General features: G+C 38.2%; 1 protein-coding gene across 7 annotated transcripts in view; it reads right to left on the bottom strand.

The window, feature by feature from the left end:
• Nucleotides 1-20,050, bottom strand: part of SLC4A7 (solute carrier family 4 member 7) — a 93,506-nt gene that overhangs the window by 52,317 nt on the left and 21,139 nt on the right. For 6 of the 7 annotated variants that reach the window (XM_084222913.1, XM_084222916.1, XM_084222919.1 and 3 more), the window contains exon 2: nucleotides 5,363-5,444. In XM_084222913.1, the coding sequence (XP_084079039.1) occupies nucleotides 5,363-5,444 (82 nt within the window). Of the gene's footprint in view, nucleotides 1-5,362; nucleotides 5,445-14,318; nucleotides 14,407-20,050 lie in introns of those variants that run through there. The other variant, XM_084222914.1, reaches the window with a different exon arrangement.

The following is a 20,050-nucleotide window of genomic DNA, read 5'->3' as shown; positions in this document are numbered from 1 at the left end:
TTGCTCTCAGAATTAAACATTTGAGATAAAATTTTCTAACCGAACCTGTCGAAAGAAGTAAAGAAAATTCTTTCTTTCACGGGATAACTGCATGCCATGACTGGAACCCAAAGGTTGTCCACAGTACAGCGCATTTTAGAATCCAGAGCACAACCTGGGCTGTACCCTGAAATCTCCTGCTGCCCCTAGGAACTTGGTCTCTCTTAGAATACACTCCTTATACTTAAATTGATAAAACTGAGAAGCACAATCCCAAACCATAGTTAGCACAGCATAGGGTAAAGCATTCAGGAAGAGTGTTTTCTCATTACATGACAAAGATTGGCATGGTATGCTGACAAAACCAGTAAATGTCAGATTACTCATTACACACAAATGTGATTTTTTTCTAACTTAAAACCAAATGAGTTTGTAGGGGCAGTCATAGTGAAAAATGCACTGAATACTTCTGTTAGATCAATGATATTCAGGAAGGCATTATCAGCAACTACATTAAACATGCAGGTAGAAACAGTAATAGGAAAAGCTTAGTCCTGGGTGGCAGTGCCACACAGGGATTCTGGCACAGACTTCCACCTGTGGCTCACTGCCAGCACTCACGTCCCATGCCAGGGAAAGGAGCCAGCCCTTGGTGCTGATGGGAGGGAGGACAAACCGTCCCTGCACTGCACAGCCAAGCCAGACCAGAGCTGGGCCCCAGGCTTTATCCGAGCTGAGGATCCTTGCTGCAGCCTGTCTCTGCAGCAGAGCTCAGGAAAAAGAACACACATACAAGGTAATTTCAAAAAGTTGTTTCTGTTGGAAGAGAGAAAACCTAGAAATAAGCAATTCAAGTGAGAGTCCCATTAACATTCAAGACTAGCCCTTCGTCCACTGAACACAACATAACACCAAAGAATGGTTTGGGCTGCAATGGATCTTAAAGACCATCAGTTCCCATCCCCCTGGTAAAGACACAAGGCTTCCACATTCTAACACTGTTCCACTGTTCTTGTAAAGTATTTCATAAGAAACTTCTGAAATGAAAATTTTCTGACTTCATCAATGGGTCACAAATACACTGCCATAACAAATTTGATTACATCCCTCTTTTGTACAAGTGCTTAAATGGATTGGTTTGCCAAATGCATCTACTGGTATTTACAGAAGGAATCTTGCTTCACAAAAGCATTACTCATTCCTGAGAAAAACTCAACCCTCTCCTTTCTTTATTTATTTTGTAAATTAAAAAAAAAAGGTAAATTTAAAAGCTTAAATTGCTATGAAATGCTAACCTTCAGTGAACTGCAAATAGAGAAATCATCCATTCAGAAATAGTTCTAATATCCAACAAGGCACAAGTTTAGTCCATTTTTGGAACAACTGATTTTTAAGGGATTGAAAAAAGATAAAGGTCATGAAAAGTCATCAAGAAGTAATAGGTTGCAAAATCAAGTAGTCTCTTCTGCCTCATCTCAAAAATTTTATATCTGAGAGATCTGGGACTATGGAGTTTACTGCAAGTTTTAAGTTTTGGTTCGTGCTGTTTGGTAGAACTTAAATTTTACGACCATATTACTTAAATAATAATTTTATGTGTGTTTCAGATTATAAAACTATTCTAGTTTCCAGCTAACTGTCTTTTTATAAAATTTCTGATGCAGTCAGAACAAAAACATTACATATTCTTCTTTTAAATAAAAGAAGTTAGGAAAAAAATCATTAGGACATAGTTTATATCAAACACTTTTAAAAAGCTTTAAATTGTGAAACACTTGTACAGCAAGTCTTCTACTTAGATACATAATATTCACCTAAGGGGAGAAAAAATATGTCCTTGTCAACCAAGATTAAGTGAAAACCACAGTTCCTTTCTTAAATAAAAATTAAGGCTCATCAAGGTATAAGAGATAATAGGGTCACTTAAAATGTAAACATTACTTACACCTGCCACAGGATAATGTGAGAGTAGGTAGCTATTAAACCATCTTAGCTCTTGAAAGCTGGTGCTTGGACTTATGCCACAGAAAACTAGTCTACCAAGACACACATTCCTGACCTCAAGATTGTTTCTGGAATGAAACCTCTGTTATGTGTAAACTGCTTATCTTTGCTATGCCTGCTAAGAGTAACAGAATGTATCCCTTTTCCCTTACACTGTATCTAGTAAATGTATCCTCAAATCAAGGTTGAAAAGTAGCTACACATTTTAAAATGCATCCTTGTAGTATCAAGACAGACCAAGTTAAGAACGCTTTCCTTAAACATCATTTAACAGAAAATACATTTTACAAGATTACATGAAATACCTCTGCCATTAATATTCTTGCCTTACTCCCAACTACCGGGTGACTTTGTTATTACTCTTATTCACTGCAGCTCAAAGAGCCTGGCATCAAGTTAAGAACATTAGGTGCTCTTAAAAAAGGTTATTTTAAGATGTTATTCCCTTTTCTAGCTCTTCTGTAAACTGACATTTGTTAATTCAAAATAAGGCCTTACAGCTTCAGCAAAGTGCAGTACCTTTATTTAGTACACACACAGTCTGCCCACAATTGCAGTTTACCATCTCTAACCATTCCTCTTTTATGGGAAGAGTGTTACGAAACAAGCAGCCTGTGCCTAACCTTTCTAACCTAAACACTGTCACTCCAGACAGGTACCACACTCTGCCAGCCACCATAAATAGAATGCAGAACTTGAGAAGCTCCAAGTCCAAGATCTGTTTTCCCCTTCAGCATTTGTTTCTCTTTCCATTAACATTTCACCACAAAATTTCCAGAACATACAACACCAAGAAACTAACACCACCAAGACACCTTCCCTTTAGTCTTAAGAGCAAAATTATGCCCTCTGCTGTATCAAACCTATCAATATTAGTTTGTACAAGCTTTAAAGAGGTTAAGTATCACCTGTCCATGCGGAGTCTAAGAAGTGTGGTGCTTCACACCAGAGCTGAACTCAGTGCGCTGCTAGCTGACTCTCCTTGAAAATACATCAATGCATACGTCTGTAAAGGTTCAAAATTCCTAGTACTCCTCTTCAAGTCATCAGAAACATATATTGAAAGACTAGACTGAAATAGTTTTAAGTCTTAAAACACTTCCAATGCCCAGTGCTTTAGTACAGGGCTTCCCAAGCCTACAAGAAAATATTTGTGTCAGAAATGAAAAATAATGCTAGTGGGAATTGTTTTACTGCTTGCAGCCAACAATCCCATTTATCCCCTTGTAGGATTTTGATATCAGAATTAAAAACAAAACCTAAAAATTCCACATACCTACTTTCATCATAATAGCTTATAAATAATGAACTCTTAAACAGAGCTGTAAGTTCACATAAATTTATCCTCTAGAACATCCTGAGTTTGAAGACTCTCTGAGAAGGTGAATTAAATTGAACAATCTTACATACCTTTTTCTCTTTCATAAAGGAAAGAAAAAACATTTTGTTCTTATTTTGGAACAGTTTTCACTTTGATAAAAGTCAAATGATATGGTGCCCATCTCTTGCTCCATTCTATCAATAAAAATTTAATTCTTACAAACATACAAGATACTAAAAAATATATGTGAACACCAAGAATAATTTCTATTTATGTGAGAAAATGTGTGCCTATACACAGCTTCACATATGTGAAAATACTACTGGAAAACATTTTTCTTGTCAGATACTTCTTATTAGTTATTTGTTAAACCTCTGTATAGCCAGCCTCCTCTTCCATTGATATACAAACACTGGGCCACTCCAAAATGAGTGAGGGAGTGAAAGAGAAGATGAGGGGTATTTTCCATAGCGGTTATCCAAGTGCTTAAATTGCCTCAAGCAGCCTAAGCCCCCTGCCTTCCCACCCAGTATCCTGGTTAACTGCAGTGCTGTAGGAGCTGAAGCGCTTTACAAGAATGTGCTCTGAAAGAGACTGGGGAAGCGATCTGGCTGCACGTTCCCATGTCATTCTTTGTGGTCGAGGTATTACAGCTGCTAAGGCTGCTGCTTCCAACACCACTCCAGCTGGATGTCTGCTTCCCCTTAACCCCTGCCTCTCTGCAAAACATGCACACACTTTTCTGGGTAATCACCGGAGAAAAGCAAGAGAAAGAATTAAGGAGGAGACAGCTTAAATCTCCACTGAAGATTCAACTGCAGACACAGCCAAGGCAGTGGTTTCCTACAGCAGAACTCCATCTAAACCAGCACTGTCACAGCCTCCACAGCTGCATCTCTCAGCCCCACATCCAAGCTTCCTTCCTCTGTTCAGCTCCTGCTCAGCTCTGGGGTGCCCAACAGCTTGACCACCTTCCTTTGTCAGAATGTTAAATTTTCCAAAGGCTTAAGAGACCTAGCTGGGATTCTGATTTGGTCAGGCCAACAGAAGTGTTCGCACAAGACAGAAAACAGTAACAGAATGAAGGGAACAGATCAAGAGTATGACTGCAACAGCAGCAAACAACTTCAATCACTTTAAACTGTCTCCTGTTATACCACAGTATGAGAAAAACATCACAGCAACCTAAATTAACTTTTCTTAGCCAGAAACTGCTGCCATTATGGTTTTCTAGTGTGCTGAAGCAGTAAGAGTCAGTATAATTCAGTGAATCTACTGCCTTCTAGCATTCTGCAAATGTAAATTAAGCTTCAGAGTATTTCATGTGAAAGGCAAATAATGAAGACTTTAACACTGGATCTCCCTAATCTTTTCCTTGTTCATTAAGGAGCATCCAGGAATCCTCATCCCAAACTAATTTGTTTTCGAGTAAGAAAAAATGTCATGTCTTAGATGAAATATCTAATTTTACATTCTGCTACATGAAACTAAATCATTGCTATTTTTATTGCTAAACGTGGGACCCCGAGTCAAATAAAGAAAACTACCATAATGCTTTACTGACAGCAGATTGTGGAACATACAGTTTACTATGGAATCAGAAGGACAGTTACATGTGTGTTCAGACTCTCAGTATTTGAAGTGCATGACCACAATCACAAGGACACTTAACTTTCAGAAAAGAAAACAAACATCTCCCTCATGACCCCTGTTTCCTGACTTTTAATTCGGCAGAACGTGACATCATTCATGCTGGAAAATTACTTACCAACAGGAATAATTTTTTCAAACCTAAGTCTAAGAAGCAAGCTTTCCTTGGAAAGCTTCAGTAATTTTTGGGTCGTTTTTAGGGTTTTTTTGGTGACAGATTAGAACAGTGGATATTTACCAGCATGCACAGAGACAAAACAGAGCAGGTCACCTCTGCCTTTCACCAGTTTTACTCCCAGAATTTCATGATAGCCATAAAATTTTGATTCCTCTTAGCAAGAAAAATTCATCTTTTATCCTTAGGCAAAAAATACATGTTAAGCAAACACAAAAGCACCACAAACTTACTCTCTAGTTCTTCCTTCTCAAAATTTGTATTGATAGTAGAGCTGATTTTGCCCATATCCACAACAGCTTCTTCATCATGACCCTGAAGAAACAAGACACAAGTTAAGTTACAACTAAATAGAACTACTTTTTTCCTAAATTCCTAAATATGTTCTGAGACAGTATGTCATCACTGAAAACGTACCAATCCAATTTTTTAAGAAAATATTTTTTCCTTCCTGCATTGAAGGAAAAAAGGGTAAATAACAAACAGGCTAAATACCATAAAATTTCCTTCTGCAATGCTCTGGGATTTCATTACAATCAGGACACATTTCAGAAGTGCAGTATTCTTTTAGCTTTTTACTCAACAGCAATCAATCTACTTCAATGAAATAACTGGTAAATTTATAAAAAGATACAGAAGTTAATACTGAGAGATCTCAAGCTCTTAAGGGGGCAATTCCTGTGTGAGATTTTCCAGCACAAATAAGAAGCTATTTTGAACAAAGGGGCAGCAAAAATGTTAGGTTATCCAACCTAAGTTCTTTCCTAGACTAACAGCTCTGGAAATATCAAAATAACTGCTTCATTCAGGTTTCAACAGCCAGCTTGTTAACCTAATTCACTTTTTTTTTTTTTTTACCCACAAAGTTAAAAAGCAGCAGTTTCCAGCAGACCTTTTGGGGTTCCATTACTACTGAAACCACACCACTCATAACATGAAATATTTGAAATAGATATAGGCTTATCTCTGAACACGTCCTCTTATCACAGTTAGCACATCACTAAAGCAGACCTTTAAACTGCCTTTTGCTCAGTCTTGACAAAAATAAAGTAACTGAACAGTAGAAATTTCAAGCCCATCTCAGACTTGATATCAAAACGTTAGAGTTGCCTTTCTCCACGTGTTTCCATTCCTTAGAAATAAAGTCCACTTTTCACATCTCACAAATTACAGCCTCCTGACAGAGCTGGTTCTCCAAAAGAACAAATGCCTAAGGGCAGTTTTACATCCAAATGTAAGGGCAAGGCTAACTCCTAAAAATTACTGTCCCTGATCTTTCCACTCCCTTGGGCACACACTTTTTTCCTTAAATCAGACCTAACCATCATAAAATCAGATAAAAAGCGCTTAAGAAACGTGTGGTTTCTTTGTTGTTTGGTTGGGGTTTTTTTTAGCTTTTTTAGAACAACTCGATTCGTTTTCCATTAGATCAGCTCACTAAAGTGACTTCTCTTGAGGCCATATGACAGCCAGACCCACCACAAGTTTATCTGTTTGATCACTGCTTCTAGCAGCAGTTACATTGATCTGATGCATTTAAATCAATCCACAGAGGATCTGTGATAATGGGTTCACGAGGGAAAACCAGAAGCCTAAATCAGGAGTCTTACAGGAACTGGGAACCTTAACAGTGTCGATATTCAATTAAACTTTGGTCTTAGAATTATGCAATTACTTTATATATAGAACAAGTTTGTCACCTCACAGGAAAAGTGGCAAGGATGAAAAACAACATACCTGTGTGTAACAGGTACAAGCTAAAACCACTGTATCAACTCCCACTCACAAAAAAAATGTTTTTGAACACAGAACTCCATGATCTTAACAAAAAATATCTTTATTATAGTATATTGTGTGCATTTACACAAAACAAATTTAAGTATTTAACTACTGAGGAAAGAAGATTAAAGAATATGAAGATGACAAGCACCACATGCTGGGAAAAAATTCTGATGAGGTTCAGAAAAAGGTTAGATGCAGCTAGACCACAAAAAACTAAAAGCAGCTGGCACTATGTAAATAAGTAAAAACACAAGAGGAAAGAGTAGCACATGGCAGAAAATAAACCTCTGAAAACTAAATACATGTCAATTCTGAGCTAGGATTTTCTGAATAGGATTTTCAAGAAAGGCATTGCACAGTAACCTGACTTTGTCACTACTGCTGCTTTGTAGAGACAGTAGAGTTTTGCAATCAGGTTAGAAAACTCAAAACCTTGTACACTCCACAGAGCTACAATTTAAAAAATTGAGGTGATGTCTGTTGGGCATGAAAATGTTCCAAGGATCTGTCAATAAAAAAGTGGTAGAAATTTTTCAAGTGTTATGGTAATAAGATGGGAGGGGAGTATGGGGAGAAATAGTATATTCCTGTCTCCTACACACCAAAATCCAGTGTATTGTAGTACGCTCCTGTTTACGAAAACAGATACACACAGCATGCACGTTACCATAAAACTCCAAGTAGAGATGGAAGCAGATGGAAGAATTACAAATTCTCTGAACTCCTTTGGTGGTTTTATATATCTGAGTAGAAAAAAACCCCGTAGTAATAGGAAAACCGCTATCAAAATCTGTTCCACAATTGGCTTCACGGCAACAGCCACAGAACTCCTGAAAATTCCTGTACCTAAACACACCCATCCCCAGCACTCCTTTTAGGACACTTGAAATCTTGCCAAACACAGGTTTTGAGCAACAAAGGAAGAAAGTTTTTCTCCAGATGATACAAACAATACTGCATACCAGCAGAAAACTGCATACACACTGTGAAAAACATACACATAAGAAGAAATTTTCATCTCCCAATAACATTTTGAAAGGAGATTTCCTGTGTGCCCTATATCACATTATTAATTTTTATCGCCCTTTGCTTCAGTAAAAGAGATTCTCTGCCAAGCTCATACATACAGAAGCAGTCTTCAAAAACCACATCACGTGAAAGTAACATGTCTTTTAAGATTAGATTACAGGAAAGCATGCGTGCCCTTGCAAACCGTTCTATCACTATCTCAAAGTACTCAACATATGCAAAGACTCTTCCAAGAATAAACCATTAACAACCACAAATATCATACATGAAGGAAGCATATCATTTACAGCCTTTGTTCAGAAAAACACAAAGCATCATTTTAACATATCTGTTTTGTGATGCCAAGAGCAAATCCCAGTATGAGATATTTTTGCCTTAGGTCAGGTAAAAAATCAAAAATATTCAAATACATTATAAAGTAATTCCAAACTACAGCCTCTTCCTGGTTAAAAATAAAGTCTGTAGGGCATAAATTCCCAGTAATTATAAATGATCTATCATGTCAGTTGAAGGCACTGAAGGGAGGGAAAATTTTACAGCTGCCATTTCAGTTCTCTTGTCTACTTTGTGAACTTTTTACATAAACAAAGAACAGCAGGATTGTGGAAAATTTGTCAACTTCCCTGTTTCAGGCAGAAAATGACTGGAGCTTAAAGCAAATATTCCTGGGCAGTTTACCATTCACTGCATGTGAAACTTTATGTAGGACAATCCCACAGATGCCCAAGTACAGCTGATGTAGGCAAGCCAAAGTAAAATTCAAGACTAATTTAAAAAGTATATAACTTTCATTTTCAGTCAAAAGACAGAACAATTGAGAAGGGGAAAAAAAACCAACATAAGCAGCAACCAATGTACCCTAGGGAGAGATCAAGCTTTCACCTTTGGTTTGCGCTTTTTTTTTTTTTTAAAGAAGAAGGCAATTTATAAAAACAGAACAAATCCTGATTACTTCAAGGGAAAAAAAATTAAAAAATAAAAAGTCTAGCACATTGTATTAAGATACACTACACTGTATTATGATACACTAAGTGTACTTTTTCCTAACAACAGATTTCTGGATACTCATAAACATACTGCAGAAACAGCCTCCATATAAAACCTTCATATTCAGCTAGAGGTGCCTGCATACACTAGAATATGTCTTCTCAGCCTTCTAACTCTCCTCAGCATGAAAATGAAATCCCTTTTCAACTGCTATAGATCAGACAAGACTTTCAAATACTCAGTGCTCCAGCAGACTCCCAGTGGGATTCCTCCTGCCACCTCTGGTTTTCAAATGTCTTTTTTCAGTCTGTGAGAAAAGAGTAATTCCCCCTTGCAGAAAACCAAGCATCAGAAATTGTTAACACTACTTATTTACCTTTCAAACATTTATTGTCATTTGTGCAGTACAATTTTGGTATCTAGCATATTAATGTCACATGTTTTTAAAACCAGTACTGAAAAAAAAAGAGTCAATCCTAAATTTCATGAATTTTTAAGGACAGCAGTGAGTTTGGAAGAACTGACAACCTCCAGCAGTATATGGTAGCCAGTCTCAAGGACTAGCATGAATATGACGCAGGGAGTACTAAATCCAAAGGCAAGTTTCCACTGTCATCTCTGCAAGCACTTCTCACCATGCAACTCACTTAACCTTGTGCAGTCACACACATGACAGATTTCAGATGGGCATGCTGCCAAAGTGCATTACTCAATAACCACTTCCAAGACAACTTGCTAGAAGCACATTTTTAAGGTACTTGAAATACAGTTCAATCAAATCATTCTGGTGATAGACAGTGATCATAAATAGCTGATGCAGCTAACTGTAAACCTCTGAAATCTATGAGCAATACAGTAACCATGTTAAGAATAATTTGAGATCAACATTTAAGACCATTACTTAGCTAAGTCAATGTTTATGTGCTCCATTTACATTTCCTCAGACCAAAGTTCTTCCCCAGCAGAATTAGAGAGTGACTTGCAGCACCAGAAGGGACTGCATTAGTGCTCATGGAAGTAAGTAATTAGGGTTTAAGAGAGAGCACAAACAAACAAACCTCCACAAACACCATCACCCTTTCCCCCCCCCCAAAAAAAAATTACATTACAACTTTCATGCTACAAAGAAGTTTCACTGCAGCATTTATTGAAATAGATGCAAATAAAAAGGAAAAACAAAAACAAAAATGCAATACAAAAAGCAACTAACAAAAACTAACCCCAACTCAGGATGGAGATGAAGGAGCGTACTCCTATCAACATTTTTTCTTTATATATGTGTCCTGGCCAACAGTTTAACACTTCTTATTTTAATAGTATTCTAATATAACTGCCCATACCATCCCAGTGGTCCTACGTACTGCTTTGTGGCTGTAACTGTACGCCAATCTCTCTGGCTTGAAGGGAAAGCAGTTTCCCCTTCCCATGGATACATCTCTACTTTTGTAAGCACAAGAGATCTGGCAGACAGGATTTTGCTCTTAGGCTGGAATGTGGCACCAACAAATCATTCCTCTCAAAACAGGAGCACACCCTGCTTACAGACCCAGCTGGCAAACCTTTGTAGCATACTGCTGTAGATTTCCCAAGATCAACAGCCTATGAGCACTTGTGCACAGTGCATTTTGCCTTTCACACTCCTTTCACCACCAGTAAGTACATAGGAGCAGTTCAGCTGGATCAAACCATCCATCAACGTGCTGTCTGCAACAGGACACAACAGGAGAGGCCCTGTGCAAACTGAATCAGTGTCAACAGTGGCTTGACCTTAGGAAACATAGCCAAAGCAGGACTCTTGTTCTATTATCAGCCCTCCTTTGTGGGATCTACATTCAGGAGACAGATATGACAGCCATCAAAAAAACCTCCAGTGACAAAAACAAACAAAAAAAATTAATCAACAAAAGATTGTTGATATTGCTCTGCTTCAAAAATTAAGGTTTGGCTATAAAAAGGAATTAGAACTTTCATTTTGACCATATGTCTCAGACATAATCAAAGAGGAACTACACAACCTCACTTTGCAAATGTACCCAGGTATGTGTGTGTACATCTGTAAAATATTTTTAAACCGACCTTTTTCAAAAATAGATAACCAAACTCACTTGGTTTTGTTACATAGGTATTGAAATATATTGTTTCATTATAAAATATTGATATATATTGATATATATTTTATATTAATAAAATAATATAAAATTTAGAACACACAGGGTAATTCATTATTCATTGTCACAGCCACATTTCCCAAGTGGTCTGTTTCAGCAGTCTGTATTTCTGCTCTAGGCAAACAAAATACTCCATATAGTCAGGAAATATCCAATTTACAGAATGCACATACAACCCCCTCTCTGTGCATTCAACCTTCCAGAGCTGCAAGTCAATAAGAACTAATACTAGAGGGAGTAAAAAACAGGCAAGACCAGTGCTGTAGACCCACAGAATTAGGAGACTGAGTCTACCAAGGAGAGCAACCCTGGAAGGGAAAAGAAAAGGAACCAGAAAAACAGTCTATTTGTCAAGGTCATATCTGAATGCTGTATGCAGAGTGGAATGACCACCACTGTACTCCAGGCAAGCATCAGATCTGCATCAGATCTACCCCATAGGTCTTCTCCCACTGCTACCCACACACAGCACCAAGCAGCCTTAGTTAAAAGTGAGTAAATAGGAAGGGCTTGTAGGCATGGTTTACCTGCAGGAACAACTAACAGCAGCACTTCGTAAGTTCTAAATATATTGTTTTACTTCCCTTTCAGACTGATTCTGCTTTTAAACCAGAGGCAGGAGGGCAGGCATTTGTAGTTGCTGCCTTCTTATAGGACAACCAGGATACAAAAAAATCAAAGTTATTTCTAAATAACTAACTGTAAGTGAAGTATTAGGCAGTCTATCAAACTGTTCAACTTTAGTCAAACTGCACAAGTGATCCTATAGATTCATTTGAAGTAAGTTCTTTGGGCACAGTCTCTAGGCAGCAATACTGTATCATCAGAAGTTGCCAGAGTGATGAAACACTACCAGTTCTAAATCAAGCACTTCAACCTAACAGCCAAGGAAAAATGCACCACATATAAATGAGCCCTGTCTCATTTTGTCATCGTACAATTTTTAGCTGGCCTTTCCTGCTAAATATATATAGATGAGAGCACAATTAATAATAATTCACTTGCCAGGTTTAAAATAGGAAGCATACTGTTGATGGGTTCCCCCTTAGTTGTACTTTCTATGGTCTCCTTTGCACAGGAACAGCTGCTTTCCAGAGATTTTTTTTCCCCCCTACTATCTTAGCAGAGGGTATTGCTCAAGCACTACAGGAATGACTCTAGTTCAGCTCAATGGCTTTGGTGTCACTACACACCCCCTCTTTTCCTGTGGATTTTACCTGTGTGTGTACAACTCCTATTTTACTCAACAATCCTCACAGCCCCTCCTCAACAAAGCTACACTCAGAGCCTCGCAGGAAGGTGTGACACTTAGATTTATTTCAGTAAGACCATAACTATCACCGAAGAGGTTAGGGATACTTAGACTTTTTTTAGCCTACTAATCCTCTAATTAACTGTTCAGCTTACCTTACTAAATACATCTGACCAATCTGCTTCTAGAAGACTTACAATAAACACAGCAGCTCTACAAACCTTGTTTGGACAAGTATGTCCAAAAGATATCAAGAGACTTCAGTTGGACTCTCCAGAAGTTTCACTGTACTTTTAATTTTCCGAAACTGTATGTGGAAGGCACTAAAGATGTGTATGTGTTCTACTTAAACACCACAAACCCCAAGCACTTTCAGGAAAAAAGCAGTTCTAAACACACTAATATTTTGCTTCTTGCACTATCGAAACCTAATGTTTATAAGTAGTTTTATCTCAGTTCTAGCAGGCCTTAATCCAGCCAGGGTCACTCTGAGCACCACAATGTGCAAGAGAAGCCATGTCCCATCCCAGAAAAACTAAACATGTCTTTGGACAATAAACCAAGTGTTTCTGTTAATCACAAGAGAAAATTAAATTGCAAGAAAAAGTCAGAAAGAAGAGGAAAAATAATACCAACAAGAGACTGGTGATGATTGTGAATGGCTACCAACCATGACACACCACAGCAATTCATCAAAAAAACTGGATTAGCACAAGAAAAAGAGATGGCTTGATTCCTAGCAAGGTACAAGTGAGTATTTGATTTACAAGTCTATTTGAATTCGGCCTGAGTATTCTGCAAGCCAGAATATTCACCACCATGCATAAACTTAGCAAATACTGTCAGCAATCCAACAGAAGATATCAAATTGCATATCTAATATTATAGTAGCTATTTCACGAAGTTGCATTTTATCACTGCCTCACAGTACTAAATTTCATTCAAAAAAAACCAACATTATCTCCATTCACTTAAACATAATTAAGTGAATTCCTGAAATTACAGGTAAAAAAAAGCAGAAGTACTATAATGTTTACAACTAGTCACCTCAAATCTTTGCCTAGTCTTCTAGGCACATACATGCTTAATAGAGTTCTGTGCCCAGAGCTGAAAGTAGCACCACAATGAAAATAAAAAATCAAGCACCATACTAGAGACTTTGACAAACAAAAGGCCACTACAATCTGATGCACTCTAATATATCTAAATCAAATTCTTTCTTATGCTCACACATGGGAATAGAAAATTCAGGGATCTTTACAGTTTTACACCTTAGGAAAATTCTATCCCATAGACTTTAGTTTCCAGGAAACTCCTCAAGTAGTAATCCCTGTTACACACTGCATTGCAGTTACATGGCAGTGATAATGACAAACCATACAATGGCTAAAAAATAGCTTGTAACACTAATATTAGAATTCATTGCATAAATCTCCACAAATGGAGTTTTTTATCTGTGCCCCTGAGGTCTGAAGAAAACGTTATCTCTGTGAACACCTCAGTTACAGAGCTCATTAAGTTCACTTGCCTTTTTTTTTGTCAAAAAGGAACAATTAGCCGGCTATTTTAAGATTCTCAACCAGTAACATCCTGGCTATACTTACACAGAATCAAGCAAAGCCACAGTTGATAACCCTCAAATTAAGAAAGGCTGGCTCAAAATAGTGCAAAAGAAAAAATAACCCAATCCACAACACTCAGCCAATCTCAAAGTCTGGTAGTATACTATCACAATTGTAAGAGCACATCTTCTTTCTGAATTAAGCTAGTTACTATGATTAAGCAATTCTAACAACACAGCAAATATCTTCCCTACTCAAACTACTACTTCTATCACCAGATCTTTCAAAAATTTCTTCCACAACTAGCGAGTCTAAGGTAGCACACAATTCTGAGCCACAGCTGCTAAATATCACTTGCATCAAATCACATTCAAGCCATTATTACGTTACACAGCTGCTATTTACATACAGGTTGCATTTTCTTCCCTTGACGAGCTTCTTCCATGCTGATGTGCAGAAGCAGAGAATGCCCTTGTACAAGACCCTGTAATGAACCTCCCCAGAGATTAGAGCCTGCGCATACATGACTGCTTTAGCTGGCTGTGCCTGACACAGATGTACTCCGGGAAATTGCTCCCCAGCCAATCGCTCCCGCTCCACTCGCTCATCTCCCAGGCCACTGATTACGGCTACTGCAGGGTCACACAGCAGCAGAATGGGCAAGACAGCATGCCTTCAATTCCAGCTCAGGGAATACCAAAAAAGGAACTGAAACTGAGTTCCACACTTCACATTTTCTGCATCAACAGCTGCTAAGAACAGCTCCAAGGTAATATTTTTGCTCTGATCCAAGACTTCACTAGCACTGCAAAATGCATTTGTACCACGGGTCCAGAACAGAACAACTCAGAAGTCAAACATCTGCTAAGTGTGTTTATAGCTGTACTATCAACTTTTCACCGAATACTCATTCCAATGCAGGTGTTTGGTTGTTTTCTTTTTTAACATAAGCTATATATTCTTGTTCAGCAAAATAAACCAAGGCTTCCTAAAAAGAAAAAAAAAAAATTTTTCCCTCTCCTCTCCTACCTTGAAAGGGTAAAAAAGCATTGATGTTAGCTGCAATTAATCTCATGTGTCCTCCCAGAGTAAGCTGTCTTGGTTTCAGGTATTACTGGTGAGTATTACTATTCAGGTGAGTAACTCTGTTTTTTCCTTCCTTAAGCCAACCTTTGAAAAATGCAACCTCTGCTCAAGCAGATCAAATTCAGACCTTCATCTTACTCTTTCCCTCTTCATCACTAACATACCCGAATCTCCTTGTCCCATCACCAAATGCATAGGAAAACTGGCTCTTTAAGGAGTTATCTATAACTTAACCTTTAAGACATGCCACTGCCATGCTTGTTCCTTTTCCTTCTTCTACTCCTACGTCTTGTTTGATGCTGGACTGATGCCACCCCAACCAACAAACAACTTGGACAAAATAGAACAAGTAACATACTGTCCATGAACTTGGTGCAAATACACTGTGCAACTATGAAGATGGTATTTATCACCTAGCTGTAGAGAAATCAGAAGGCCACATTCGGTTCTTCTCACTGCCCGAGTCCAGAAAATTCTCCAACCATAGGCTAATCAAAGTATTCTCAGACAGTGCTGACAAGAGAGTTTAAAAGTAGTTTGTTTCCACTCTGTAAATAGAAGTTCACTTTAACACACATATGCATCTTTTAACTTCCAAGCTATTGAAGGACTCTCTGCTGCCATATGTAAATGGTTATAAACAAAATGATTCATACAGGAAGTACAGAGTTAAACATAAATATCAAATACCCTAACTCTTGGTGATCTCTTCTAAACTGGGCATCCTAAATCACACCTATTCTTTCTCTAATGCAGAGCATAGATTCACACAGCTCTTCAGCTGCTCAGATGAATACTGAAACAGCTATGCTGAACTGTGTCCTAGTGGCTCTCCCATACTTCAATGAACTGTTCCTTAGCATAAATCCATACTAGAAGTAATTCAATTGTTACAAGTAAGAAATATGTTGTTTAGGTTGGGAGTGGGTGTGTGAAGGGAAAAGAGGCTGTTTATCCCTTAGGGATAGAATGAGAGGGGTGGGAATCACTTTTTTTAAAGTTTGGGAAAAAGTACTTGCTTGGTTTGAATACTTAATGAAAAAAAAAAAACCTTTCTGAAGCAGCTTATTGAATTTTCTTTACAGTCTGTAGTCAGCCAATTCCTTGTTAACAGTCACTCAGTCTTGGAACAAAACAAACAAAAAAAAACCACTCAGAAGCAAGACAAGCACATTTTTTTTCAAACAGATGGAAGTTTTTGTCTTTTAAGTCCGGTACCAAAACACTTTGTGGATAAACGTCTGCTCTTCCCTTAGAGTAAATACCAGGAAAAAGCTTCCCATAAAATGGAGAACAGCAGATCAACTTCAAACTGCAATTGTCTCAACATGTTTAACTACAGAAGTATTCTAAAACAAACTGTAGGCAAATATATTCAAAATTATCACATCCTCCAACATGTTCAGTGACAACACTGTGAGAACTCAGAGCAGAACTATTTGTGCTGGAGCAATATTTTAACCATATGTTAGATGCTGCAAAAATATCTCTATGAAGTGTATGAGGACATTCATTTTAATAAAAGAAACCTATCATGAAACATACACTTTTTCCTTCAATCTTTCCTTCTTTTTCATTTTTATACCCCTTCAAATTCTAAAAATTATTTGACCTTATCTCAGTCTATAAAAGTACATTTTTGAAAGATGGGTCCAAAAGAGTATGTACCACTTATCTAGACAAAAAAAAATTCATCTGAGCTCTTACTTCTTTGAAAAACTTTTCTTATTTTCCCAAGTGATATGCAATTCTGATCCCAGTCCATTATGAAGTGGCAGTGAACTGCTTTACTGCAGGGTCTGCAGAGTGTCTAGCAGGCAGAGCTGTGCTTAATCTGCCATTCCGAAATGGCAGGACATTTAAAGTAGCTGCAGTAAGCAGGACTGAGCTCTCAGCAGGATTTACCACACGAGCTCCAGCCCAGCTGCTATCTGACACAGTCAGATATGAGCACAAGAAAACTGAATACTTGCTTGCTTGCAGAGCAAGCAAACCTACATACCCCCACATGCAGCCCTGTAAACTCTGTATCTATTGATACTTTAAAATCCTGGTTTGGGGGGGGTAGGGAGGTGGACTGCTAAGAGTTGCATCCACAGTCCAAAATCAACCCTTCCTTTTATGAGCAAATTAGATCAGGGAGTTGAGAGTTGATGATTCCCTATATTTCATTCCAACTCAAATCAGTCTATGATACTATGACTCTCTTTTCTAACATTGCAGCCCCAAAAAACCAACCCAGTGCCACCCTTCATGCAGCTGAAAGGACAGCATCTACCAAGCTCAAAGCATCTCTCTTTAGGAAATAAAAAAAAAGGCAAGAAATAATTATGAGACAGCATGACAATACTTCTAAATGAGGCTTTATTTTTGAGAGGGTGAGGGTGGCCCAGGCCATGGGGGGATTCAGGAGGGATTCAGGAAGGTGCTAGGGAATTAAGATGATGAAGGGGGCAAGTTGTACAACACAGTCTAAAGTTCATGTGTCAAACACCTCTACAGAGGGTTTTGTTCAGCTTCTTATCAAAGGGGAACCTACTAAGTCATATTAAAAAAACTTCCTAGGAGTTTCTTTTTACAGAGAAATTAAATATAGGGTATTTCTCCAAAGACACATTACTGCCTTAGCAAAGGGAACACAGAAACCTTAGCCAGCAGTGGCTCATCATTTAATGAACTAGCCATAAAATCCAAAAGTCTTACTGCCTACAAGTATTTTTCAAAATACAATTTCTATGTAACATCTAGTTCCCAAGACATACACCTGCACAGCATGCTTCAGCTTGCATCGGCATGTACACATGGAACTAGGTTTTTCAAAAAAAAGAAGGGAAGAAAAAAGATAGATGTATCCTGTACAGATATTCCCTGGTGTATTGCCCCAGTAGTGGAGTCTTGGGTTTCCCAGCACATTGCAGGACAGGTGTCAGAAGCCACGAGGATGCTAAGAGCAAACATGAGGCAGATCACTAGTTTAAGCCCTCCCGACATTACACAATTGCACATCATTTGGACAGCTGAATACTTAGTCTCTAGAGATCCTACTGAAATTTATAACCTGAACCCTCATTAACAGCAAGATTACTATGTTCTCTAGTGTACTATGTACTACTTGATTAATCACACCACATTCTGATCTAAATACACTGATGATGTAGAAAAACAAAAGATGTGTGTAAAGTTTTCCAGGACATGTTCCAGGACTCAAAACCGTCCCTTAGTATAGATGGGTGAAATTCACCACGTTCCAACAGAACCCCACCAAGATCTTACAGCAGCATGTATGAGCGTGTGGTCAGCATGCAAATGCCACTGAGCTAGGCTAGGGAGGGTTGGGTGATTCAATTTGTTGGGGTTTTCAGGAGGTTGGGTTTTAAACTTCGGGGATGTTTTTGGTTTTCTGTTGTTTTGGGGTTTTTTTTGGGGGGGGGAGGAGAAGAAGGGATGGTAGGGAGACACAGAGGAATTCAAAGCTGCTCACTTTAAAACTGTAACATACTGTCTTTAGCTAAATTCATCTCCAGGCATTTTGGCAGCATTTTTGAGAGATATTCTAGTTTTTCTTGGTCCCAAAATAGTCTTAGATTGCTGTGCAAGTTCACAAGAATTATAAACCAGGGCTATTAAGGCTGCCTAAGCAAGGCCATATGTCTAACTATTCCACAACTATTTATACAAATATTCTAAATTATGGAGTGATTTGGGCTGGAAGAGGACTCTGAAGACCATCAAGTTCCAATCTCCTTTCCGTGGGCAGGAACATCTTCCTCAGAGTTGCTCAGAGCTCCAACCTGGCCTTGAACACTTCCAGGAATGGAGCATCCACAACTTCTCTGGTAACCCTAATACAGTGCCTCACCACTGTCACAGTAAACAGTTCTCTCTCACATCTAATTTAAAGCTACTCTCTTTCCACTTGATCTTATTCCCCCTTGTCCTGTCACTACATCCTCTCTTAAATAGTCTTGTCCATCTTTCCTGTAGGCTCCTTTCTGGTACTGGAAGGCCATGGTTAGATCAGTCCAAAGCCTTCCTTTTCCCAGGCTGAACAAGTCTCTCAACCTTTCCTCATACATGGTTCCATCCCTCTGATCAACTTGGTGGCCCTCCTCTGGATTCACTCCAACAGGTCAATGTCCAAATATTAAACACTTATCCTCTAGATTAATTCCCTAGAATAGATGGCATCATTGTGAACAGCTGATGAGTCCAGATATGAAACAGCTTATTAAGAGACAGATAATTTTATCTTGTTTTTATTGACATTATTTAAAGTGTTTGCACTAGAAGATCTGCTTTCCCTGACAGCACATCCTCACAAGGTAAACAGCAGAAGAAAAAACAAATAAATTTTAAAAAGTCAAACCATCCAATTACTGAGTTAGGACAATTGCTCAAACTACACCCGAAGAGAACATCTCTTTGACAAGACCATCAACCATCAGCAGCAAATAAATAAAAGAATTCTTCCCATGAATGGTGCAATTTTTGAATGATTATTCACCTACATGCCGTTCCACAGAAAAGCTAAAGACTGAATCTCACAAATTCACATGAATTCAAGGCTTAATTCTTCACCTTCAGCTTTCCCTGTGTCTCAGATTCTCTATTCATATAACTGCATCCCACTCAAATCAAGTGTCTGTATAATAACTTACTAATAACATGTTTACTCTTACAGTGAACAAAAATTACTACCTACAAATCAAAACTCATTACGTTACAGTGGGAGGGTAATGCCATATTTCCAATATCTATAGGTAACTGATACAGGAGGAGGAATCAGCACTCTGTTGGCCCACAACATTTCTTTTTAATAAGAAGGCAGGCAGGGTGGAAATACAGTCTGCTCATACAATCTGAACTACAGCAGCATTTCATCATAAATTTTTAGCTAAGTGCTGTAACATACAGGATTCAGGTGCAGTCATCTGCAGATTATTTTAATTAAATAATTTTTCAAAACCAAAGGAAAACAACCAAAAAACCCAAACACAAAACAAAACCCAACAAAACAAAACGTCCACAAGTCACATCTCCAAAGTTATGCTGAGG

This window comes from Fringilla coelebs (assembly GCF_963513975.1).
Source record: "Fringilla coelebs genome assembly, chromosome: 1".
In the NCBI taxonomy this organism is placed as follows: Eukaryota; Metazoa; Chordata; class Aves; order Passeriformes; family Fringillidae; genus Fringilla; species Fringilla coelebs.
Note: the sequence above shows the minus strand (reverse complement) of the source record. Positions and strands in the feature narration are given on the sequence as shown.